The 24977-nt window shown below is 52.6% G+C and overlaps 1 protein-coding gene across 1 annotated transcript in view; it reads right to left on the bottom strand.

The window, feature by feature from the left end:
• Positions 1-4093: 4093 nt before the first annotated feature.
• MOV10L1 (Mov10 like RISC complex RNA helicase 1) overlaps positions 4094-24977 on the bottom strand; it is a 67435-nt gene continuing 46551 nt past the window's right edge. The window contains 11 exon segments of the mRNA XM_040637750.1: positions 4094-4199; positions 4289-4426; positions 5096-5203; positions 5974-6123; positions 11350-11523; positions 16237-16401; positions 17364-17463; positions 18557-18678; positions 19352-19498; positions 20273-20451; positions 20889-20997. Of these exon segments, the coding sequence (XP_040493684.1) occupies positions 4104-4199; positions 4289-4426; positions 5096-5203; positions 5974-6123; positions 11350-11523; positions 16237-16401; positions 17364-17463; positions 18557-18678; positions 19352-19498; positions 20273-20451; positions 20889-20997 (1488 nt within the window). The 3' untranslated portion in view covers positions 4094-4103.

The raw sequence follows: 24977 nt of genomic DNA, 5'->3' as shown, positions 1-24977 counted from the left end.
GGCCTTCTTCAAGTCCTTCTGTCTGTTGCGTTTGTCCACGGGGTCTGGATAGAAATCCTTAATTTTGATGTAGTCAAGACCATCATTTTTTTCCATAGTTCGTGGTTTTGTTTCTTTGGGACGTCACAGAGGCACCCCATTGTCCCTGTAGGAGCAGGACGGTGTATCCTCCACACTCGTTCTTCTGTGGCCTGCAAGCAGACGCGTTGAGATGTGCTTCATTTCTGTGTTGAGGTGAATTGATGATCGGTAATGTGGAGATGTCAGGAGATGACTGTACCAGAAAATCGCGACCCAAGCAAATTCCATAGGTGGTATGACTCAGTTAGCAGACACACTTTCAGCTGGAACCATGCGTGGAGTTAGACATGCAGTTTAGTTTTTCTCCCTAAAGCGAGGTGTCTTTTCCCAACACTGTTGACTAAGCAACATGTCCTTTCTTAGACCACCAGGTGTCATCACCACATCTGGAATGGGTTAGTCCTTATGGCTTTGCAGGACACCACCTAGGTGGATGGGCAGGTACCCCTTTCCTCTTTTTCAATAGTGACTCAGGTATTCATGCCCTTTACTTTTGCATATACATTTTAGAAAGGCTGGGTCAAGTTTCCAAAAAGGAGCTCTGGCTGGAATATTGAGATTGCCTTGGATGTGTACTAAACTGGGGACCACGGAAGTCTGTACCATTGTACGTTAAGTTCTCCCATCCATGAACGTAGTATATTTCATTTATTTAGATCTTCTTTATACCCTGTAATAAATGTACAATTATCTCTGTAATTGTTGTTGCATGGGTTTGTTAGGTCCTAGACATGTTCTCACTTTTGTTCCTCTGTACGCGACGTCCCACTTCTGCTGGTTAGTCTGCTGTGGAGGAGCACTGTGAGCACTCAGAGCTGGCCCGCGGGCGTGAGCAGACCGTGGAGTTGCCTCTGGAGCACAGTGGTGCTCGGGACACCGATGGCGCCAGCTCTGCGAGAAAGGCCAGGCCGCCGTCTTCCCACCCAACAGAGGCAACACCTGGCAGGGCTGAGGCTGCTGTGGACCCTGCACCCTCGCCGTTCCCATCGCAGCTGCTGTCTTGAATGCTGTCCTCACTCCCAGAAGGGCCTGGATGGGGCTGCGGTGGGGGCCAGAGCAGAGTGGTGACCAGCGGTCTCTGATGAGGCTCAAACCCTGCAGAGACCAGAAGCCCAGCCCTCTCTCCTTCGTTCCCTCCCCAGCACAACGTGCAGAGGGGCTGGAGAACGGGGGTTACCACAGTCTTCACAGCTGGCTGGCCTGGCCAGGCTGAGCTGGAGGGATACTCTTCCCAAATCCTGTCTCCAGGGGGGACCACACTGGGGAGCAGCTCGTCCTTTCTTGTGGTCACACGTTAGCATGTGGCTTTTGAACATGGAGAGATTCTGAAAGACCGAGTGAGTGCTGTAGCAAAGCTTTTTTTTTTTTTTTTCCCCAAAGCCCAATGTGGGGCTTGAACTCATGACCCCAAGATCAAGGCCTGAGCCGAGATCAAGAGTCACCTGCTCCACGGACTGAGCCAGCTGGGCGCCCCTGTAGCAAAACGTGTAATCGGCTCTATGTCTGTGAAGACAAAACAGAAACAAACGGAACAATGGACCCGCGTTCCAGCTGTAAGCCGTGCTCTCCCGTGAAGACGGATGGACAGCTCGTTAGGCGATACCTTTCCAGTTCAAGTTGACGTCCGTGTTTACTAATGAAGATCTACAACACATGTGTCGCTCTCATTAAGAACTTCGAGTAACCAGAGAACAACAATCCAGGTGAGTCTGTTACCAGTTTCACCCTTGATGACCTTTTGTACCTGAGGTCTGCTGCCCCAGGAGGCCTGTGAGCACAGAATTCCCATAGACCCCGTCAGGCACTGGCTGCTTCTGCCGGGCCGTTGTCCCTGAGGCACAGAGAAGGGGACTGGGTCCCACGCGTCCACCACTTCCCCTTTTGCCACTTGATAGCATGAGCAGCGTGGGACAGTAGCCTCTGCACCCACACCCCCTTTCTGTGACAACTCTGGGCAGCACCATGGGGCCAGATGGGCCACAAGTCAATTCCACAAGAGGCTGCAGGTCAGCATCTGGGGCAGATGGGAACGGCCACAGCTGGACTGTCAGGGACAAGTCCCCTGTGTCCCGAGGCCCAACCTCTGCTCCCTCCCTGTGAAGATGGGCTCCATGACCAGAGAACGTGGCTCTGGGGGCACACACCTAGACATGGCCCGTCACTCACACCAGCTCTAGGTTTTTTATGCGTGTGACCACTCCCCTCCCAGCCCTCCGGCAGCCAGCAAGAAGGGGTGTGCAAGGCAGTTTCAGGTCAAGCTACCCCCAGCCCTAAACCGCCGTGTTTGCTCTTGGTGTATTCAGGAGCACCAAGGATTCCAGAATCACCACCAGGGAGCAGCTCCCAGGGCACCTTCCCCAGGTCCCGAAGCCAAAGCTGGGGACAGACACACAGACCGCTCCAGAGTGCTCTGCACGGCCAGACCCTGGGAGTGGACAGGGGTCTTCTGGGCCCTGCAGGCCCCCCCCCCCGAGCCCCCTTTGTGTCTGCACGTGTTGGGGGACCTGGGCAGGGCCCAGACTGCAGAGCCAGGGGAGGTTCCCCACCTGCCCGCAAGGGTGGATGCCACAGTGATGCGAGCTCCCGACTGTGAAGAGGGCTCCCTGGGGGGGAGGGGAGCACCCACGAGAAGGCCCAGCCCAGAGCCTGCACTGCCGGCCTCTGCTTGCAAAGACTAGGACCTGCCGGCCTGAGCAGGGCAGCTGAGCAGGGTCCATGCCGCCCCTGGCTACTGGCTCCCTCGTCTCGTGTGGTGCCTCGTGCTTCCTCCTGAGAGCGGCTGGCCTCACGTCTGGGGGGCAGGGAGGGCTCTGCCTGGGCCTCCATGCGCCCCACACGCCCTGCCACCCTAGCTGCCTTCCTGGGGGAATCAGTCATGTGTTCTAAACACCAGTGGGGACTCAGAGCCTCAGTAAGGAGCCCTGCAGCCACCGTGGGGCCGTGTGTCTAGGCAGCGGTCTGTCTCCCCGCAAGGAATCCCCTTGGGCAGGAGGGGCTGTGGGTCTGCATCTTGTGGTTGGTGAAGGTGTGTCTGGGGGTCTCCCAGCTTGACCAGGGCTTGACCTGCCTCCTGCTCGGGCTGCCGTGGCTTCTCCCCGCCTCGTTGAGAGGCACAGCAGGAGGCGTGGCACCTTTATGGGCACCTGGGTACTTGAGTCCCCACGCCTGGTGGTGTTCACAAAGAACAGCCCCCGACACGTAAGCACCGCCAGTCCTTCCTAGAAACCGGTCCCTGAGGGTTTGCACACATGGGCCAGCCCCTTGGCCAGAGGGGACAGGCTCCCCCCACTAGCTGCACCAGGGTTCCAGGGAAGCAGCACGCTAACCCCACTTCCGTACGGCCGTCTATCCCCAGGTGGAGTCCCCGTGGAGGCTCTGGGCTTTCCACGGCTGGCATGGGAAGGGAATGCTGGCTCAAGGGCCTGGAGAACGCATGGGGGTCTGCAGAGGTGAGGGCTCACACAAAAGCATCATCGCCTCCCAGCATCCAGTGCATCTCAAGGTGGAAAGCCACGCTGGTTGTCCCATGTGAACATTTATTTCGGTGATGGGTTGCAGTAACTGCCCAGCAGTAGGGATGGGCTGGGGTGGAGAACAGACAGCAGGCTCCATCGGACCCCACGGGCCCCACGCTCATGGCCAAGGCTGCAACACAAGGCAGGCTGCAGAGGCCCCAGCCCAGAGGCGAGGACAGCAGTTCCCTGGGATGTGGTGCCAGGCCTCCTGGCCGTGCCTTACCGACTAGGGCTGTGGACCTGGTCCTGTGGGTCCCTCTGATCCTGGCTCTGTGGTGTGGGGAGGGACGGGTTGCATGTCTAGTCACAGCTGCGGCTGGAGAAAGGGGAGGGGGTCAGTGAGCTGGATGCCCCACAGCAGCTCAGGTTCGAGTGCTGGGGACCAGCAAAGCAGGGCCTGGGGCTGTTGCGTCTTTCAGTGACAGTGTCATCCCAGGACGGCACAGGAAGGAGGTGAGTGCGGCAGGCTGCAGAGGGGCAGGGTGAGAGCAGGAAGACAGGCAGAGCTCACTTCTGCAAGGACTGCAGTTCGGGGGGTAGATCGCACCCCGTGTAGACACCGTTGCTTATGCTGTATTCCAGTAAAGCACCAAAACAGGGATCCTGTTCAAACACCAAGGAATCAGGCCTGAAATCCCAAGCCATCCGAGCGGCACCCTGTCCCCAAGCCCTTCCCTCTTCAGGTGACTCACTCTGACCAGAACGTGAGGATTTCCCAGCACAATCAGCAAAGCTTTGGGGCGGGTGATTGCAACATTAAATCTTTTTGAGTTGGATAAGAACCCCAAAAAATATCTATCATCTTCAAATCTATCTTCATTTGACCGTACCTAAAAAAACACAAAGATGAATAAAAATGGTATCGTAAGTTTTTTTGACATAGAACGAAACCTGGTATTTTAAAAGCATTAAAAAATATTAAACATCAGTATAACTCTATTTTTGGCTAAAAAAGGAAAAACCCAGTGCTGTGGGAGGAGCCTCACGAGAGCCTCTCATGTATTCCCGGGTGTAGCGTTCCCTTTATCCTACCTGAATTTTCTAAGTTCTCTGCAGTTAACGTGTGCTGTTAACACACAGGATTTACGAGTTAACATGTGCTGTTCAGTAAAGAGGATTTACAAGTGAAACACGGAGTTTGTAGAGTTACAGCTGGGGCTCCTTGGGCGCGGGGCTGAGCCACTGCGGCCTGCCTGGGAGGGCGGGCATCCATCCCCGCACGGCCCTTCCATCCCCTTCTCTTTGAGCACCTGTTCCTCCTTCTCCAGCGTATTTACCACTTCTTCCTGGATCTCGGTCTGTTTTTGTGTCTATAGCTGAGTTTTTAAGGAGCTCCTGCAGTCAGGGCTGGCGACGATGCCAGAGCACCTCCATCCTGCGACTGCTTCCCTGCGCTATCGAGGGGCCTCTGCCCCTTCCTACCGGACGTGCCAAGAACCCCACAGCCATCGGCGGACACCACACACACTGCCACCCCCGCTAAAAACAGGAACACCTACGGTGGAGATGATGATGGCCAGATATTCTTGCCCTTGAAACTCCTCTACCGATCCGACCTTTATGTCCATCAGATCAACATTTCGCAAAAGAATTTTGATTTTTTCCACCTTTGAAGCAGATAAAGGTAAAACTTTACAAATTTGACCATTTCTCTATATGTTTAAGCATAAACCAAATATTAACCAATAAGCAATATTGCTTTTCAATTCCAAATCCTGTTTCATCTGAGTTGGTTATAACACAGATTCTGATTTCAGATCCCGTACACTTGGGGAAAGGGGGCAGCGTGTGTCAGCATCGAAGCTTCCCTCTCCCCATGAGTGCACAGCGGAGGGCGGGGGCACACGGCCATCCCCTGGGGACGGTGTGGGGACCTCAGTCGGGCAGGGCCAAGTGGCTGGACACAGGCCTGGAAGCAGGCTTTGTGCAACCACTGCAGGAAGGGAGGGGGCATCTCTGTGAAGAGTGAGCTCCTGGAGGACTGGGCAGAGCCGGGCCCTGCACTCTGTGTCTGGAGACAAGGCTCTCCAACGGTGCTGCTGAAAGAAAACCCCATTTGAAATCTTGGAGAAAAGCATACAGAATAGGAGACAGCTCAGCGTAGGGGAAGCTTCTGTTCCCCAGGGGGGCATGGAGGCCGGCCCCTCACTGCTGCCGGCAGGTGAACAGACCGAGAGCTCTAGCACCCCCTCCGTGCCCCGGGTCTGAGCACCAGGACTACGGGGTGTGGGGCTGGCCAGTGGGAGCCTCCTGCTGGGCGGGGGCGCAGATGCAGTGGCTGTGGAGGGACTCTGTGCCACGTAAAGGAGCTAGTCTTCACTCTCCTTCCAGACTCCGTGAACAAGGACGCTCAAAGGAGTGGTCGGCAGGTCCACACCTGCTTCCGGTAGGGCGTGATCACACCAATGTCACTCGCAGACACCTGGCTGGAGATGCCCCTGGCCAGGAGGCAGCAGTAGCGCATGACCTGGACAGCTTCGGCTGCATTGAACCACGATGGGCTCCTCCCTTCACGAGCTTCACTGCCCTGAGTGAATTAGGAGACAAAAGAATGGGACGTCCATCACTTCATTTCCTCAACAGATGCTTGTGAGGGGGACTATGAACAAGGAGGGAGCAGAAGCAGGTGTTGGGAGTACGACATGAATATGACCGAAAACACCCCGCGCTCCCGCAGACCGGAGACTGCAGCAGGGAAGACCAGCTTCAGTAATGGTGACACCCACCCCAACCGCAACAAGAGCCCAGAGGACAAAGGCTGCTTGGGGGCCGTGTGTGATCTGTGGCAACAGGAGTGGACAGTCAGCGAGGCCTGCGCCGACAGATGCGTGTGCAGGGGGCATGCTAGAGGCAGGGAAAGGTGATTGGGGCAGCCAGAGCCTAGGGGGCCAGAGTGAGCGCGGACTGCACGGCCTGCAGATGCGGCCGGCCAGCTGTGGTCAGTTCAGCAGGTGGCAAGCACAGCCCTGTCACGGGCCAGGCAGGTGACCATGCACTCAGGGTCCCACTCCCTCCCTACATCTAGGTGTGGGCCGCTCAGGCAAGCAGCAAAGAAGGCATGCAGCTGGCCAACAAGCAGGCGAAGGTGCTCAGCGTCACTCATCACCAAGACCCCAACTCACACACGGCTACTATGAAAAAGACAAAACAGGTGTGGGTGAAGATATGGAGACACTGGACCCCCGACACTGCTGACAGGAACGTGAGTTGCTATAGTCACTGTGGAAAACAGTGTGGAGGCTCCTCAAAAAATTAATCACAGAAATACAATATGACCCATCAATCCCACTTCTGGGTACATACCCAAAAGAACTGAAAGCAGGGACGCGGACAAGTATGTGCACAGCCACGTTCCCGGCAGCGTTAGTCCAGCAGACCAAATGTGGAAGCAACCCCAGCGTCCTCCGACGGACGAAGGGACAGACACAATGTGGCCCATCGACACCGTGAAGTGGTCCTCTGCCTTAGACAGGAAGGAGCTGCTGACACCTGCCCCGACCTGGGGGGAGCCCTGCCGACACTGTGCTGAGTGAAGTAAGCCAGACACGGAAGGACACATCCTGTCTGGTTCCACTCCGAGGAGGCACCTGCAGTGGTCAGGCTCGGGGACAGAGAGCAGACGGCGGGGCCGGGGGGAGAGTGCGTGATGGGGACCGAGTCTGGGGAGGTAGAAAAGCTCTAATAATTGGCTGTAAAACAATGTGAATATATTTAACAGCACTGGAGCGTACACTTAAAAATGGCCAATGGAGTAAATTTACATCATATGTGTTTTACCACACACACACAAAAGAATACCGGATACAGCAATTAGAATGCATTAATTCTGATGATTTTTTAAAAAGATTTTTATTTATTTATTTATTAGAGAGAGAGCACAAGGTTGGGGGGAGGGGCAGAGGGAGAGGGAGAAGCAGACTCCCTGCTGAGCAGGGAGCCCGACTCAGGTCTCACTCCCAGGACCCTGGGATCATGACCTGAGCCAAAGGGAGTTGCTTCACCTACAGAGCCACCCAGGTGCCCCTTGAGGATGTTTTTTGCTGTTGTTAAGTCATATGTAATTTATCCTTTATTATTTATTTTTTATAGCTTATTATTTTTTAAGTAATTTCTACACTCAACGTGAGGCTTGAACTCACAAGCCCGAGATCAAGAGTCACATGCCCCACCAACTGAGCCAGCCAGGCGCCCCATAATTTGTCCTTTAGATTTGTAATAGATAAGATCCTAAAAAAACCTTCAGTGTGATGAAGCTTAGAAACTGAAAAGAAAAACATTCAATGAATAGCAACCAATCACCTACAAGGAATAAGGAAAAGGAAGAAATAATAATAATTAATAAAAAAGGTAAAGATGAAGGACTAAAGATAAATGACCAACCCTAAGTTGGACTAATTTATCTCATTAAAGCAGATACTCTCAAATTGGGTTAAACATAAAAACTAGCTCTTCTAAGACAGATACCTAAAATAAGATAATAAAGAATAAAAAGCGAGGACAAAGATACCAGATAAAAATAAACAAGGAGAGACGCCTGAGTGGCTCAGTCGGTTCAGACTCTGACTCTTGGTTTTGGCTCAGGTCATAATCTCAGAGCCCTGGAACTGAGCCCTGAGTTGGGCTCCCCACTCACTGGGGAGTCTGCTTGAGATTTCTCTCCATCTGCCCCTCCCCCGCCACACACACTCTGTCTCTAAAATAAATACATAAATCTTACAAAAAGAAAGCAGCAAGGAGTGACAACATTACTGTTACCAGGTAGAATTTAAGGCTAAACCATGGAACCGTAGAAGAACATAATACGGCGAGAAAGACGGTCATAAACTTGTCAAACCCATACGGCAGAAACCGTTAGACATTCAAACAGAATTTGATAAAAAAGCACAAGTGTAACATGAGACATCACCACTCTTCTCTCTCCCTCAGTGGGAGGACCTAGTAGGCAAAATCTAAGTCAGGACACAGAAGAGCTAAGTAACAGACTCCATAAGTTTATTTAAAAAATGTATATGGAGCGGCGCCCGGGTGGCTCAGTTGACTAAGCATTTGCCTTTGGCTCAGGTCATGATCCCGGGGTCCTGGGATCGAGCCCCGAGTTGGGCTCCCTGCTCAGCGGGGAGTCTGCTTCTCCCTCTCCCCCTCCCCCCATCCTTGTGCTCTCTCTCAAATAAATAAATAAAATCTTTAAAAAAGTGTATACGGAACTTATATCCCTCAAATAGAGAAGATGCATTTGGGGGGGAAGGGTATGTCCTTAGAACATCTACCAAACCTGATGCCTATTTGGCCATAAATTTGTAAAAGCAAAGAGTTTACAGGCCATAGTTCTCAATCGGAACCTAATAAAATTATAAATTAAAAAAAGGTAAAAAGCATTCTTAGCCACTTGGAAATTAAGAAAAAATACTTCTCTATAACCCTTGGATCAAAAAAGAAAATAAAGAGAAAGTTATAAACGTCCAGAAAGTCCTGAAAGGATGCTCTCTCAGCAGACGTGTGGAAAGAGAAAGCTACAAGACGGCACCCCACTGCCTCCCTAATCAAGAGGATGAGGAGTGTGGGAATGAAGTGCCCATCGTATGAGAATTACAGCAAAGAAAACAAATAAGGAAGTTATTAAGGGGGCTGCTTAAAGACAAAGCTGAAATTAATGAACAAAACAAAGAGAAGAAAACATAAATAAGTCCAAAGCTGGCTTTTTAAATTAGACCGGGGGTTGCCACGTCTTTTCTGTAAAGGGTCACATAGTCAGTATCTCAGGCTTTGACAGGACTGTGCTGTCTTACCCAACTCTAGCACAGCAGAAGTCAGTCAGAGATCAGCCCCCTGTCCACTGTGGCGCAGGATTCCAACTCTCCTTCTTTACCAGGACAAGACCACAGTGACCTTGGTGGTCCCTCCTTGGGCCACCCTGGGGCTCAGCCCTGCCCTACAATGTTCACGCAGCACGCTCTACTGCACTTCCCCTGCTGAGATGCGCTGGGCATGGGGATGGAGCAGCGAGTCAGACAGAGGTCCTTCCAGAGCCTCCCCAGGGGAAGGTGTAAGTCAAGGTAACACTCCCAAGAGGGGGTGCCTGCCAGGGAGAGTGTCTCACATTGCATCCCAGGGACTTGGGAGTGGCCTGTAGGAGCCAAGGGTGAGTGTGCAAGGGGAGAGCAAGAGCCAGGCCTCGCCAGCAATCCCGAGGCCATTAAACTGGTGATAAAACCCTTTTTGCTCAAATGAAGGGAGTAGACGATGTTCTCTGCAACCCAGCCCCAGAGGCCTTGTCCCCATTTTATACTCAGGGCATAGAGTGGAGTCTGGGACAAAATAAGGCCCTTAAAAAAATCCTCACTAAATACATGTTTCTGGACTTTGTTCCACTGACCTACGGTGGTGGTGGTGGTGGTGGTGGTTTTTTGAGTCTAAAGTATGCTTTTATTTGCTAGTTTGTAGCATGTTACCTGGCTGCTTTGTATCACATTCTCTATGCTCTGTGCACACTTACAACACACGTTCACATTTATCATCACTTTCTCATGAAAAAACCCACTGCGACTTCTTTGTAGACTGCGTTAAATACATGAATTAATATGGGCAGAACAAGACTGGTCCCTCTGTTCACGGACACCACGCGCCTGTCCCACGTCATGCACTCAGGTTAAGCTGGCTCTCTGCAGCAGCTCTGCTTACTTCTCCTTAGGCGGACGTCTAGATAATGTTAGAGAGATTGCTGGTCCCCTGCTACCTCTTCTCACCTGTTTTTCTGGTGTATAGGAAAGCTCTGAGCACGGACAGAGCAAGGGCAGAATGTTCCTGGGAGGGAGAACAGCATACAAGGCTGGAAGACGGCACCAGCCAATAGGGGCTTGTGCCGTGTTCCAAGTTAGGGGGTACTGGTCTCACCACAGAACCCCCTTGCCTTGAATTCTCTTTTGTCCAAAGGACAGGCATTCCACAGCCACACCTGAATATGCAACTCTACCTCTGCATCCACTTCTGAGAAAGCAGGCACATTCAGAGGCACGAGGCAGCGGTGCTGTCACCTGCACTCATGCACCCTGAAAGCAGGCTGCACGGAGAAGAGGGCAGACACCACCCCAGAGGCACCCCGGCACTAGCTCCTCCTGTCCTAGGGTCTGGGTGCAGCCTCAATTCTGGATGAGAACCTGGACGTGGTTAATGCAAACGAGGACTTCTGGTCTAACAACCAAATTCCGATACAAACCCTGATTTTAGGGCACCCTTGTCATTTTCTGGACTACTGAGCATCTAGCTCTTTCCTACTGGGGAACCCCCCCACCCGGTGAGGCCATGATGGGGGGAGGCTCTCCCCACCCTCTATCAGTTCACTCACTTGACAGACTCACAAGGTGTGTGGTCACTCCTGGTGGGCATGGGAGCTCCCGGTACCCAGGCTCCCCCAGCTCTGCTCGTCAGCCCAACCTCCCACTCACAGTTACACGACATTTTTAATACTGTCCATGTAACTCCTTTAGAGTGATACCCTCCAAAGCCTGTTCGGTATGCAGTCACCCGAGTGGCTGATGGGCCAGCCTTGCAGGGGCAGAAGCCCTCCCCACTGCTCTGACTCTCCAGCACCAGCATGGCCATCAGCCCACCAGCGACCACAAATGCTTCATTAACAACTGAAATGAACGAAGCATACATGACGAACAGGCATAAACCCATGAACAGCACTGAGGGGTCATTCAGCTGCTGGAGCTGAGCCACGTCCTCCTGGACCCTCCCTCAGTGCACAACTCACCCTCACGCCATGGAAGATGAGGGGGAAGCCTTTCTTTGGTAACTTCTCCCAGCCCAGCAGGGAGGTCACCACCTTGGGGTCTGCGCAGACTTCAAGCTCTCTGTGGTAGAACAGCCTGGACGGTAGTGCCAGCAGAGCTGGGTGGGATCTGTAGTTCTTCACGAGCTTTGTAACCTGCAAGGAGAGAGCTGGCAGCAGGTCCCAAGCCAAATCGGCACACGCATGTTGCATTTCCGTCCAAGAGAAACATGTCGAGACCCACCTCATATCACAGCCCCAGGGTTCTGCCGGTCCCCCTCTCCTAGCCTGTCACCTGCCACCCATTAGGAAGTGCTCTTGCACCTCTAACAACTTTTTGAACCAGGTATTTGGTTTCTTAATCAAAATATAATTAACAGACAGTGTTATATGAGTTTCGGGTGTGCGATATAACAATTTAACAATTAATTTAACAATTCTATACATTACTCAGTGGTTGTCATGATACCTGCACTTTTAATCATTACCCTTCACCTCTTTCACCCACACCCCGTCCACTTCCCCTCTGGTGACCATCAGTTTGTTCTCTGTATTTAAGAGCCTGTTTGTCTCTTTGTTTTGTTTCTTAAATTCCACAAATGAGTGAAATCATATGGTATTTGCCTTTCTCTACCTTATTTCACTTAGGATTTTTAAAGAAGATTTTATTTATTTGTCAGAGAGAGGTGGGGGAGGGAAAGGACAAGCAGGGAGAGCAACAGGCAGAGGGGGAATGCTGAGCAGGGAGCCTGATGCGGGACTCAATCCCAGGATCCTGGGATCATGACCTGAGTCGAAAAGACGTTTAACCAACTGAGCCACCCAGGTGGCCCTTCACTTAGCATTTATACCCTCCAGATCCATCCATGTTGTTGCACATGGCAAGCTTTCATTCTTTCTGATGGCTGAGTAATATTCCATTGTATGTCTATACCACATCTTCTTTATCCATTCATCTATCAATGGACACTTGGGTCAGAGCAGCCCTTTCTTGAGAGAACTAAGGACAGGGCTAAACTGTCCCCTCCCCCCCCCCTTTTTTTAAAGATTCTATTTATTTATGAGAAAGAAAGAGAGGCAGAGAGTGAGCGAGTACATGCACAGAAGGAGAGGGGAAAGCAAACTCCCCGGCGAGCAGGGAGCCCAGCTTGGGGCCTGATCCTAGGACTTTGGGATCATGACCTGAGCTGAAGGCAGATGCTTAACTGAGCCACTCAGGCTCCCCTAAACTGTTCCCTCTAAGACCTTGTAAGAAAACACAAATTTCATGAAGAGGGTAAACAGGTGAGCCTGACTTAAAAGGATTCCCTACAAAAAAAGCACATGCCATAAGCAGATCTTCGCTTTTCAGAGCCAAGGAGGGCGCAGGTCTTAAAGGCCCTGATTTGTAGGTGACCTGTGACCTGGAGCAGACGGCAGAGCTGGCTCATGGGTGAATGCATCCCAGTCCACAGAGGAGTTGAGGCCGACACTGGCTGGGTGTTTCTTGGCTGGGGAGGCTGTGGAGGCAAGGGGAGCCTGGGCCTTGGGCTCAAGGAGGTCTCCAGCCCCCTCTTGATCATGGGGCTTTGGCTGGGAGACTGAGATGGGGAGTGGCTGGGTGAGCCTTAGCCGCCCAGTGGTGGTTTTGATGGAGCAGGTGATGAACAGGAAGGGCTTGAAGCCAGGCAAGGAGGTGGCTGCAGGGCTGGCAGGCCGCTGTGAGCCTCTTTGGGCTCTCCCCTCAGCCTCTGTAGGGCTGCTTCCACCTCCAGGCCCCACTCTCCCCTGGAGTCTCGAAGGCACCCTGAAAAGCGTCCTGCTCACCTTTCTCACCTGTGCCCCCAGCCCCTGGAAAGGGGTCTCTGGCCATGCCTTCCCATGGTCAGGGAACAGGGATGGCACTGGAGGCGGGTGAGTGTGGCCGTGGACTGGGCTGAGGGCCGGCCGGGTGCTGCCTGGGCTCAGGAGCCTCTGGAGGTGGCAGCTGCTTGTGCCCTGGGGGAGGCCGCAGCCAGGCTCTTGGGAAGGCTGAGCGAAGGCACATTGTCTGCTCTGTGTCCAGACCGCCCTGGGCCTCCCCAGCTGTGCTGCTGGGCCCCAGTAGGAATCAGTCCAGGCCCAGGAAGGCCCCAGGCAGGGGCACACAGGCTCCTCCTAACCCTGGAGCTGATGCCGCTGCTGCAGGCATATTGTCTGCTGGACGTCGGAAAGCAAATCCTCTCACTCCACAGCTGAATGAAAGCTACAGATGACCCCGGTTCCAGCCTGAACTGGACCTTTGTCCATCCTGTGCCCTGTCAGTTTGACAAATCCTCCCAACCACCTGGCCCCGAACCCAGCCTTGGCTGTCCCAGGGCCACCTGGATGGGTCACCTCAAAAGAGTTGGCCTAGGCAGATTCTGACAGGCTGAAACTGAGGTCTTGGTGCCCAGGGAGTGAGCTCTGTCCCAGTCCCCCATCTGTAGGCCCTGGGAGTCCACTGCATTCTCCAGGGAGCTGCAGGTACCCTTCCCCTTAGACAGGTTCCTCCTGATCTGCAGGTTGGAAAATGCTGAGGCTCTAGAGTCTAACTGGCTTTTCTTGCCCCGCTCCCGACTGCAGCCTCTCCCTACCCCCTTGTCTTGTTTGGCTCAAGACTTCTTGACCCACCTCCCCTTTTCCGTGGCTTCCCCATCACAACCACCATCACTGGGCACCATCACGGCCTAGAAAGGCCTCGCCCGTTCTCCATCCGTTTCCCGTGCGGCAATCCCACTGCTGCCGTACCCCAGGCCTTGGGCACTCAAGCCGCCCTGCCCTCCTTTCCCTGCACAGAGGGAGGGAAGGTTCCTGGGAAACTCAGGTGGTGGGGCAGCTGCTAGCAGCCTGTGGGCATCCATGTGGCTTTGCACAATGCCACTGTGATGGCTGTGGCCAGGGTCCCCACAGCGAGGCGGACACTTGCTCAGGGCTGCCTGTGAGACCTGCCCATGGCTGCATGGAGCGCCCAGGCCTGGCTCCCCACGGCCGCCAGGGTACCCTAACCCCCACTGGGCTCCTCACTGACGCCGGGTATGAAAGGCGAGTCTTCTCTATCCCAGGGATTTTAACGTCCACCACTTGACTGGAATGCACTGTCCCTGACAGGGGAGCTCTTCCCTCAGAAGATGCATTTGGACTGCAAAGCTCCTGAGAACAACGGGTTTGTTGAGAAGTAAAGTGGTTTGGAGCCGGCTCCTCCGAACCCACGGGCAGGCCCAGAGTCTGTGTCTTAACAGAAGAGGTGAACATCGGGCAAAGAGAAGAGGAGGAAGCTGCTTGGATAGTCTCCTGTGTGTAGACAGCTGAGCAGTCTCCTTGGGGGCAGAGGGACTGGTTGTGTGTCCGGCTGCACACTTCACTCTGCGTCCACTTTCTTGCAGCCCTGGCCTTTACACGAACCCACGAAGCCTTGTCTTAGCTCAGCTGCAGGTGGCCATTGGTGCCTGGGCCACGAGACCACGGTGGCGAAGGGCACATCCCCCCGACCCACAGCCAGCTGGAAGCCTGGCCGGGACCTTGTGGAGGGCTGCTGGTGACGTCACCAGCACCGGGAGCAAGAACAACCTATGTTCCGCCTCCACCTGGCCTGGGGCGTCCTTCAGTACAAGGCACCCTCCCTTGTTCCTGGGGGGAGGACCTGGTAGGACCTAAGACTCTTCTGCTAACTGATGGCAGCAAACGTCAACTCAGTCATTATAATATGTCCAGTCTCCCAAGATGTTAATCAAAACCCCAAACTCAATTTGGCATCTCAGCTTCTCACTCCCCAAGCCAGGCCCTGCGTTAGCCTATAGGGTGCCAGGGGAGAGAGGCCCTCTGTCCCCAGACACTCGCTGTAGCTTCAGGGCCTGTGGGGAGAAAGCAGATGCAGCGCACTCAGGCCGAGGCAGCTCTGCCACCCTGTCTGACCCGTGCCTACACCAGAGGCTGAGGCTCCTGCCTGAAGGAGGCCAGCACGCAGCACGGCCATCCCAGCCTTGGCTGGAGGCTTCCCCTTCCTCCAGCTGCCCGCCCATCAGGCTTGGAAACATGGATGCTGGGTGGCACAGAGCTGTCCCCCACATGCAGGGGGCTCTCTACTGCCCAGTCTGGGCCAGCACAAGTTCACCACCAGCTCACACGGTCCTCTAGTGCCTCCTGAAGCCCGGTGCTCCCCAGCACCCGCCACCTCCCACATGCTCTCGTCTCTCCTATTCTCCAGGGCCTGAGGACTGACAGCCTGGCAAGGGTCTCAAGCCATTTCCAGGTAAATCTGCCCAGGATCACTGCATCTCATTTCTGTTCACTGTTAAAATTTAGAAGAAACTCTCCTTGTTTTTGTACCGTAGGCATCCAGAGAATATGCTACTTGGCTCATCTTAATGAGGGACCCCAGAGACCCAAGGTTCCCTAGCTCCAGTGTGCTTGGGTGGGTGGGTGGGGGCTGGCGGGCTAAAATGCAGATTGCAAGGCCCATCCCTCAAAACAGTCACAGTTGGGGAATCTGCAGGTTAACCAGCAAACCAGCAGCACAGGAAGACACATGGCCTTGTCTTTCGGATGACAAATTAGAAGGCACTTTCCCGTTTTCCCAGGGTAACCCAGATTTCACTCCTACCGTGTCTGGCCCCACAGAACCTCAGCCATCAGCCTTGGATGGGACTGCCTGGAACTCTGGATCCCTCTGGGGCTGTGAAGCACCCGTCTGAGTGGCTGAGACAGAGGTGTTGGCCAAAGTCCTCTCTGAGATGGGAGGGGGTGTGTGAGGTATCTGCCTCCCCCCTCCCCCAGGTGCGGCTCAGTGCACACAGGGACCAGAGCCAGCAGCCACAGGGACTGCGGTGGAACACCACGAGGAATCACGTGCCACAAGGAGTCTGTGCTTACCAACAGGGGGTTGTAGGCGCCACAGGCACCAAAAGCGTCCTCATCCCTCAGATACACTGGCCGGGACATCAGTCTTTCCAACATAGAGATGTGCAGCCCATAGGCCATGGCGAGTCTGGACTTAATGACAGGTCCGAGCTGCATGGGGTCTCCGGCAAGGACAATCTGCAGCACACAAAGGGGCAGCCACACAAGAGCAGGGAGACAGGGGTCACACACACTCACCACCACAGCCAGGGGAGACTCAGGAACCAGGTGTGGGGGCACCACGCATGCAACGGCCTGGCCTCCTGCCTTCTGATGGCAGATTGAGGCTCCCTGAGTGCAGGCTGGGAGGCAGCGGGCCCCCACAATCACCTGGGCTGCAGTAGACAGGGGATGCGGCACGGCTGCCCGAGCGAGGTGGCAGAGGCTCAGACAAGAGCAGTGGGGGATGTGAAGGAAAAAACTGGTTGGACAGCCTCTGCCCCGGTCTTCTGGAAGCATGTGTTGTGCCCTTCCTCCTGGCACTGCCCTTTTCCCTTCCATCCTGCCAACCCTGGCCCATGCAGCAGCTAAACTAGGTCTGCTCCCTGCTCTGTCTCTATGCAGCCCCCACACCTGACAATTGAGATGGGAGGAGACAGGTGTCAGGGGGCCCAGGAGAAGCTGGAAAGGCCCTCCTTGAGTATATACATGTGCAGAGAGCAGGGATAAGGGGAGCTTAGGAGGAGGACCCCAGGTCACTACCAGGATGAGTACTGGGAGAGGCAGCAGGTGTGAGTAGGAAAAGAGCCAAAGCATCAGCCCAGGATAACCGGGGTTAGCAGCCGGGGGCGGGGGAGGGGGCAGAGAGGTCAGCTCCCGGGCAGTGAGCCAGGGCAATGCCTGGAAGGACCCCCTGGCTGCACAACTGCTCTCAGTGGTGTTTTAGAAGCGAACCCGAAGGCAGAGCAGCCCTTCCTTTCCCGTCCACAAGGAATGAAGTATGTGAACACAAGGTCCCAGCTTCAGAGCCCCAGGGTCCTCAGCACCTCACCTGAGCCTGTCACCTGGGGTTGTCCTGTGCAGAGACGGAGGTCAGGTATGCAGAGCACCCAGCAGTGCAGGAAAAAGGGGATGAGAAGCACACAGCAAACAGGCCTTACCTGGCCGTTGGCATCTGAAACCAGCCCCAGCGGAATAAGGCATTCTGGCTCACTCGCCTGTCCTGCTTCGTCCACAAACACGTGTGTAAAATGTCCGACTCTAGAGCCAAACATGTTCTCAATGGTCATTTCTGTCAAAGTGTCTTAGCAAGCAACAGCCAACACACCGCGTGGCCACGGCTGCACCAGTGCCTGGCAGGCCGGCCCAGGAAGGTGCGGATCGCCCGGTCAGGATGACCTACAGGCCGCCGGCGCCTGGGACTCTGTACGCGATGTCTGTGCTTGTCTGAGTGGATTCGGAGGCAAACAGGACGAGGGGTGGGAACGAGCAAACTGACGAGAGACCGCGCGGGCAGGGCAGCAACAGCTTCACATCAGAGCAGGTGCTCCTCACACACCGCCCACAAACCATGTGATGCCGGGCAGGTCGAAGCACCTCTGTGCCTCAGTATCCCTGACATGGCAGAGGGGAGAACCGGGTGAACTGGTCAAGCTGAGCAACGCCCCCACATGCTGGCTGCTGTCCTCCCTGATTCGCCCTCTCCAGCATGCTCTGAGCTAGGACTATACCCCGACACTCCAGACCCACGGGGGCCCAGGGGAGAGTGCCGAGCATGTGCTCCAGGCCCCAGGCAGCCCCTGCCCCACTGTAAGCCCGGAGAAAAGATCTGCAGCAGGGACACTGTGCCGAAAGCCCCAGAGCCGCTGGCAACAGGACAAACTCTGCTCTGAGCTCGACAGGGACGCCATCAGAGCCACTGGCGTGCAGTGAAGCCACTTTGGGCTCCCACCTTTCTCTTTCCACAGGGAGTCAGGTTACAACCCCACCAGGACACCCACAGGTCCCTCCCTGTGAAAGACGAGGAAACCGCATGCTTCCATGTTTCTACCTCATGGTCCAGTGCCTGCTGAAGAAACTTAACGTTATGTATCTTTCTTAGAATATAAGCACTTAAGTTTTCAATTTTTAATAAATCAGTTATTTAAAGTTATTTTTACCAGTCCACACGGTTTCGTGTTTCCACTCTCTCAGCTTCGTGCAGCCCCAGCTGTCCGTCGGCTTCCCAACTGCTGCTGGGGTCTTCCCTGCCCCCCAGCCCGTGTTCTCGTATCCCACCCCGCACGGAAGCTCCACGAGGATAGAAAGCCTATTGCTGCGGGTCCCTGGGCTGCGAGCCGTGCCTAGTGCCTACCTCACTCCGATCTGGTAGAAGAGCCCCGCGCTGCTGCACGTCGTGATTATGACCCTGAAGCGCGAGGCCTTCCAGATATCTTCTCCATCTTTGCAGTAGGGTTTGATGGCATCGGTGACAGTCTGGAGGGAGGGGTGGGGCCAGCTTACTTTTCAAGTATTACTTCTCAAGTGTTTCTTTAAATCGGACATAGTCACAAAGCTGAAAAGAATTCTAAAAGAAAATGTCCTGTTCCCACTTCTTAGTTATGACTAAGTAATGATTTAAGACTATTTTCTTAAGTCAAAATATTTTACATCTTCCTATCAACTTAGTCCATGTTCTACCGACTACAGCCATGAACAGAACACAGAATCCTGCAGACCCTTCCCCCAAACAACTGCATACATTTCCTGGATTCAGTTTCTTTTGTTAACCAAACCAAGAACTTCTAACTTTCCTAAAGGGGTATTTATAGGTTAATCAATAAAACGGACCCCCCAAAAACAATACATTTGGGTACCAAATAAAAGAGGAGCACCAGCATTTAATAAAGTGGAGAATGACGGGGCGCCTGGGCGGCTCAGTCAGTCAAATGTCCGACTCCTGATTTTGGCTCAGGTCATGATCTCAGGGTTGTGAGATCGAGCCCCACATCAGGCTCTGTGCTCGGCGCGCAGTCTGCTGAAGATTCTCTCCCTCCCTCTGCCCCTCCCCAACCCTTAACAAAAAACACACTGAGAAAGTCTGTCTCACAGAGGAAGGAGAATGCGGGTGGCCAGGGCCCTTCTGCTCCGGCTGGCTGTGACGGCTCACCTCCTCGAACCTGCAGGTGGCGTTTACACGGACCATGGCCCCGGGCCTCAGCACCTGGCTCTCATGCAGCCGCAGACACACGAGGTCCGCCGCACTGTTGGAGGGCGCGCAGACCAATATCCGACTGTCCGGCAGAGCGTAGTACACCTTCACCCAGGACACAGGACACGCAGGGAGATAAATGTCAACCTGTCAAGTGCTTCTGCGCACCACGCGGGCTCACGCCAGCCCTTTCTGTGACTGCCGCCCCGCCGCTGACACACGCAGGGATGATTCTGCCCCTCATGTGCTCATGCCAACAACACATGAGAGGAGATGAGAGCTCTCTATTCTCCAGGACCCTAACCTTGTCCCCCCACCAGGGCAGAGAGCATCAGATTGGATCTGATGTGTGGCTCACGGTATCATGCCAGCTGTGCACTCGGTGCACGGTTGCTAATCTGAATTCCGAATGACACACAAATACCACACACACACTATCTCTATAAGCTCCATTTTAAATATGGTGCCACCAGAAACTTCTGCAGAATGGTGCCTTAGCTATTGTAAAGGGAACTTCTTTTCTGCAACAAAAATTCATGATGTGATCGAATGGTCAACCATTCTTTTTTTTCTTTTTGAAGATTTTTAAGTGATCTCTACACCTGACGTGGGACTTGACCCCGAAACCCTGAGATCAACAGCTGTGTGCTCCACCAACCGAGCCGGTCAGGTGCTCAGAGTGGTCGACCGTTCTAAGAAGAAAGAGTCTTTCTACACCTACGAATAAACTTTGAAAATCCCACATATTCCCATAAACGATGTAAAACAGACTTGGCTAAGCATGAAATAACGGGTTTTTTTCAAGCTCGTTCCCACCTCCTGACATGAACACGGCACACAGCTCAGGCCACTGGTAGCCATGCCACTCCCTGTGGTTACCTGTAAAACAGCTTCTATTATTGTCACCGTCTTCCCGGTTCCCGGAGGTCCAAAAAGAATATACGGGAGCGGGCGGCAATCGCCACTCAGGATTCTTCTAACCGCTAACTTCTGGTTTTCGTTGAGCACGGGATTGAAAAATTCCTTCTCTCTCACCTTGAAGGTCTGAACTTCATTTACTGTATTCAAAGTGAAAACCGGTGTCAGGCAGAGGTCAGGAGCACAGGTCAGCATGGGCCGCCAAGACGGTCACGACACCGCTGGTCAGGAGCCCGCTGCCAAGGTACGCTTGCCAATAACCTCATCTTCGCCGGGCAGTCGGGAAAGTGAACTTTGCTTCCCGAGAGCAAAGATGCGGGCCACTTCCCCCTTGACCTGTGCAGCATCACCTGACCTAGACTTCAGAGACGTGGTCTGGAGAAGGCCATCAGAGATAGCCTGTGGTCACGTTAAAGTACCGAGCGTGAAGCCTCACATCTCCACTCGGCCCATCTCTCTGGCTGCCGTCACACCACACACACGTCCTGACCGGTCACCCCTGGCGGGAGTGAGCTTCTCAAGGGGCCTATCTTCCAGGCAAGGGCTCCCGAGGTCGCTCACCCCTCACCATACGCACCCAGATTAGTTGACTTTTCAGCAAAGGCCGCCGACCCCGGCGTGTCCTGGGCACCAGCCCGCTTCTCCTTGGCTGCGTGCTTAGTGTGGTCCTTCATGGCTTTCCTATTCTAGAAAGAATCATGCAGAAAACGGCCTTAAAAAAAAAAGCTTTGTATTTACACAGGTTTAAAGAGTGAACATAAACACCTCTATGTCAATGTTCTAGTTCTATTTAACAGCTCTTTGCATGGATCACAGGTCACAGGTTTCAAAACACAGTAAAAATACGGAGTATCTGACATGTCAGGGATTTTTGGAATCCCTTACAAAAATACACATGAATGAACTAAAATCTGTGTAGTGACGGCAGAACACAGGGTGACGTTTATCTGACGGGGCATCTTTTCTCTTCCTGCACCCTTCCCCTGCCCCTGCCCACCTACAAGGGGAAACCAGCAGTGGCTGAAGGCAATTCTGGTCCCTTGCTCCCGCAGAGCCCCTCAGGCAAACTTCTCCCCCACAGCAGGAGCAAGCTGCCGGGACGGCTCAGGCGAGCACCCCCTCTGAGGGGACCGTTACGTGCCTCTCAGGTGCTGCCAGGGCCCCACTGCGTTCCGCATCCTGCCCGGGAACTGGTTCTGTGGGTGTGTAAACAAACTCAATCTGTCTTGGGCCAAGGAAACTGGTTTTCAGATTTCCCCTATTACAAACAAGGCTGTAATAAACAGCTTTGCACATTGACCTTTGTGCAATCACACGATTTTTTTTTTTTTTTGAAGATCTAGTTGGTTTTATTCAACAATTCATGAATCGGGCAGCATCCTATCTAACACGATTACTTTCATAGGACAGGTTCTAGAAGTAAAATAGTTACAAAGTTTTACATTAAAAATGGTATATATATTGCCAGTTTTAGTCCAGAAGGTCAGTAATTTTCCTTCCCATGATTACGAGTGTCCAGAGTATCAAGGACACACAAGAACATGTGCACATCTAAAGTGTGCAACTGGACAAGTTGTGACACGTGGACACACGCGACGAGCTAAACACCTGCTGAGCCCACAAGATGCCCCTTCGTCACGCCCCCGCTGTCAACAGCATGGTTACATTTTCTAGAATGCTCTGGATTACGCACTCTTTGACGTCTTTCTACCGTGTAGTAACTGCTATGCTGTCCCGCGCGTCGACACTTCGCTCCTGTCACTGCTGAGTACTCTTCCACCAAAACGACGTACTGCTGTTCCCTTCTTCACTCACATGTGGCCAGCCACCGGGCTGTGTCCAGGGTTGGCCATTACTGAGCGCGCTGCTGGGAACATCTGTGCACGACCCTTGTGTGGACGGACGTGTGTTTTCAGGTCTCAGGGGCCAACGCCAGGAGTGAGGTGGCTGGATTGTATGGCCAGTGTGGGGTCTAGCTTTCTTAAGGAACTCTTTTCAAAAGCAGCTTGTACAAGGTTCCAGTTGTCGCACATACTCACGACCCTTAGTCTGCTCAGTCCTGTTAATTTAATTTTGGTCACTCTAATCCGTGTGTAGTGGCAGCTTACTGTGGTTTTGTTTCCATGACTAATGCCGGACATCTCTTCATGGATTTATTTACCATCTGTATACACAGTTCCTGACGGTGGTTTGTCTTACGATGGTGTGAAAGCGGTACGCATTCTGCAGAAACTACTTGAAATTTTGAATCTGGATCTTTCCCCTGGGCTAGCGATAGGTGGTACGATCTTCTTGTGATGCTGGGCAGCGGCCACAGTTCCCAGTCAGCCTGCGATCACGACATCAACAACCGATACCCTGTACCCTGACAGCCGCGCTGTTTTTCACTTTGGGTGCAGTACCGTACGTCAGGGGGTATTTGGTACGTGATTATAGATAGGCTTTGCATTAGCTGGTTTTGCCCCACTGTTCTGAGCATGTTTGTGGTTAGCTGGGCTAAGCTGTGATGTCTGGTACGTTAGGTGTGTTAAATCCAATTTCAACCGACGGTATTTTCAACTTATGCCGGGTTTAATAGGATGTGATCCCAGCGTAAGCCAAGGGAGATTTGTATATTCTTTGGTTAAGTGTCTGTTCATGTCTTTGGTTCAGTTTTAAGAGTCTCATGCTCGAGTGATGAACTGGCTTTTCATTGTCTTAACCATGTCTTTTTAACAGCAAAATATTCAATTTCATTGGACTCCAAATTCATTATTTTTTTTCTTTATGGATCACATTTCTGGCATCACATCTGAAAACTCTTTGCCTTACCTAAAGATATGAAGATTTTCTCTTGGGGCGCCTGAGTGGCTCAGTCGGTTAAGCATCCAACTCTTGTTTTTAGCTCAGGTCATGATCTCAGGGTTGTGCGATCGAGCCCCACACCGGGCTCCATGTTGGGTGTGGAGCCTGCTTAAAGTTCTACCTCCCCCCACCCTGCTTGCATTCTCTCTCAAAAATGAAAAGATTTATGTTGTTTTCTAGAAATTTTAGTTTCAGGCTTTATATTAAGGGCTATGATCCATTTTGAATTAATCTTTGTGAGTGCTGTGACGTACACACCCTTGCATACAGACGTCCCATTGTCCTAGTGCCTTTCATTAAAAGGGCTCTCCTTTTCCCACTGCGACTGCCTTTGCACCTTTGTAGAAAAAGTTAGTTGTCCAAACTCCTGTGGGTCTATTTCTAGGCTTCTATTTCATTCCACTGATACACGTTTATCCCGATGACAGTGCCACACCACCTTGATTATTGTAACTTTGTGAAATGTTTCAAGATCAGGCAGTATGAGTTCTCTGAGTTTGTTGTTCTTTTTCAAAGTTGTTCTGAAAATTCTCGGCCTTTTGCATTTCCATATAAATTTTGGAACTGGCTTGTCAATTTCCACAAAAATGTCTGCTAAGATTTGACGGGACCAGCACTGAGCTCACTGACTGGTCTGGGTCTTCTGACGCATCAGCAGCTTCTCTCATCAGTGTTGTGAGGTCTCCTAGTGTAGTCTTGTACATCTTTTGTCAGATTCGTCCCTAACGTCTGGAACATTTGGATGCTACTTTATATGGTATTATAGATTCAATTCTGGGTGTTTATGCCAGTGTATACAGAATTTACTTCTGTATACCAACCTTATATCCTGTAAGCTTGCTAATCTATTGGTTCCAATGACTTCTTTTTGGAGTGCGTCAGATTTTACACATAACAACACTGGTGCCTCTTATTTTTCTTGCAAGTTGCTGGTCTACAACCTCGTGTACAGTGCTCAACGTAAGTAAGTGGCAGGACTGGAAGTGCCCTGACTTTCACGGGAAAAGTGCATCTTGTTACTCACTCTGTAGGTTTTTTTTGTAGGTGAAGGAAGTTCCCTTCCCTTAAATCAGGAATGGATGTCGGATCTTTTCAGATGCTTTTTCTGCGTCTGTGGGGATTAGGTTTGTTAACATGATGAGTATCACTGACTGAGACTTTGGAATGTTAAACCAGCCTCCTTCCTGGTCTCTCTCATACGTATAACTACACATACATATCTGAGTTCTCTAGAGCTCTTGATCTTTTTGATCAATAGGATATATGTATATATAGGTAAACAGATTTATTATAAGATATTGGCTCATGTGACTATAGAGGTTGAGAAATGTGAGGTCTGCCACTGGCAAGCTGGACACAGAGGGCAGGAAGAGAATGATGGTCCCACTCAGGGGAGTTGGGCAGGAGTCGTCCCAGTGAACCTGCCTGCTCTGTTCAGGTCTCACGGGAGGGATGCCTCCCTGCCCTGACTGGGGCACCCAGCCACACGGCAATCTCACCCAGAAATAAGATTTAACTAGGCGTCCAACAGCCCACGACCTTGGCCAGCTGACATGTCCCACTGACACCCCCAGTACTATTCCCCTCTCTTCTTTCCCATCTGCAGAGTCTGTAGTAAGGTCGCCTCTCTCCTGCATTCTGGGAATCTGTCTTCATGCCTCCCCTCATCAGTCTTGTTTCAAGTTTAGCAATTTCATTGATCTTCTTTGAGAATAGCTTTTGGGTTCATGGATCCCTGTACCATTCCTTCTGTTTTCTAGATTACTGATTTCTCTGCCAATGTTTTGTTATTTTCTTTCCTTTGCTGAGTTCGTATTACATT

Source organism: Ursus maritimus, unplaced genomic scaffold (genome assembly GCF_017311325.1).
Source record: "Ursus maritimus isolate PB19 unplaced genomic scaffold, ASM1731132v1 scaffold_21, whole genome shotgun sequence".
Lineage (NCBI taxonomy): Eukaryota > Metazoa > Chordata > Mammalia > Carnivora > Ursidae > Ursus > Ursus maritimus.
Note: the sequence above shows the minus strand (reverse complement) of the source record. Positions and strands in the feature narration are given on the sequence as shown.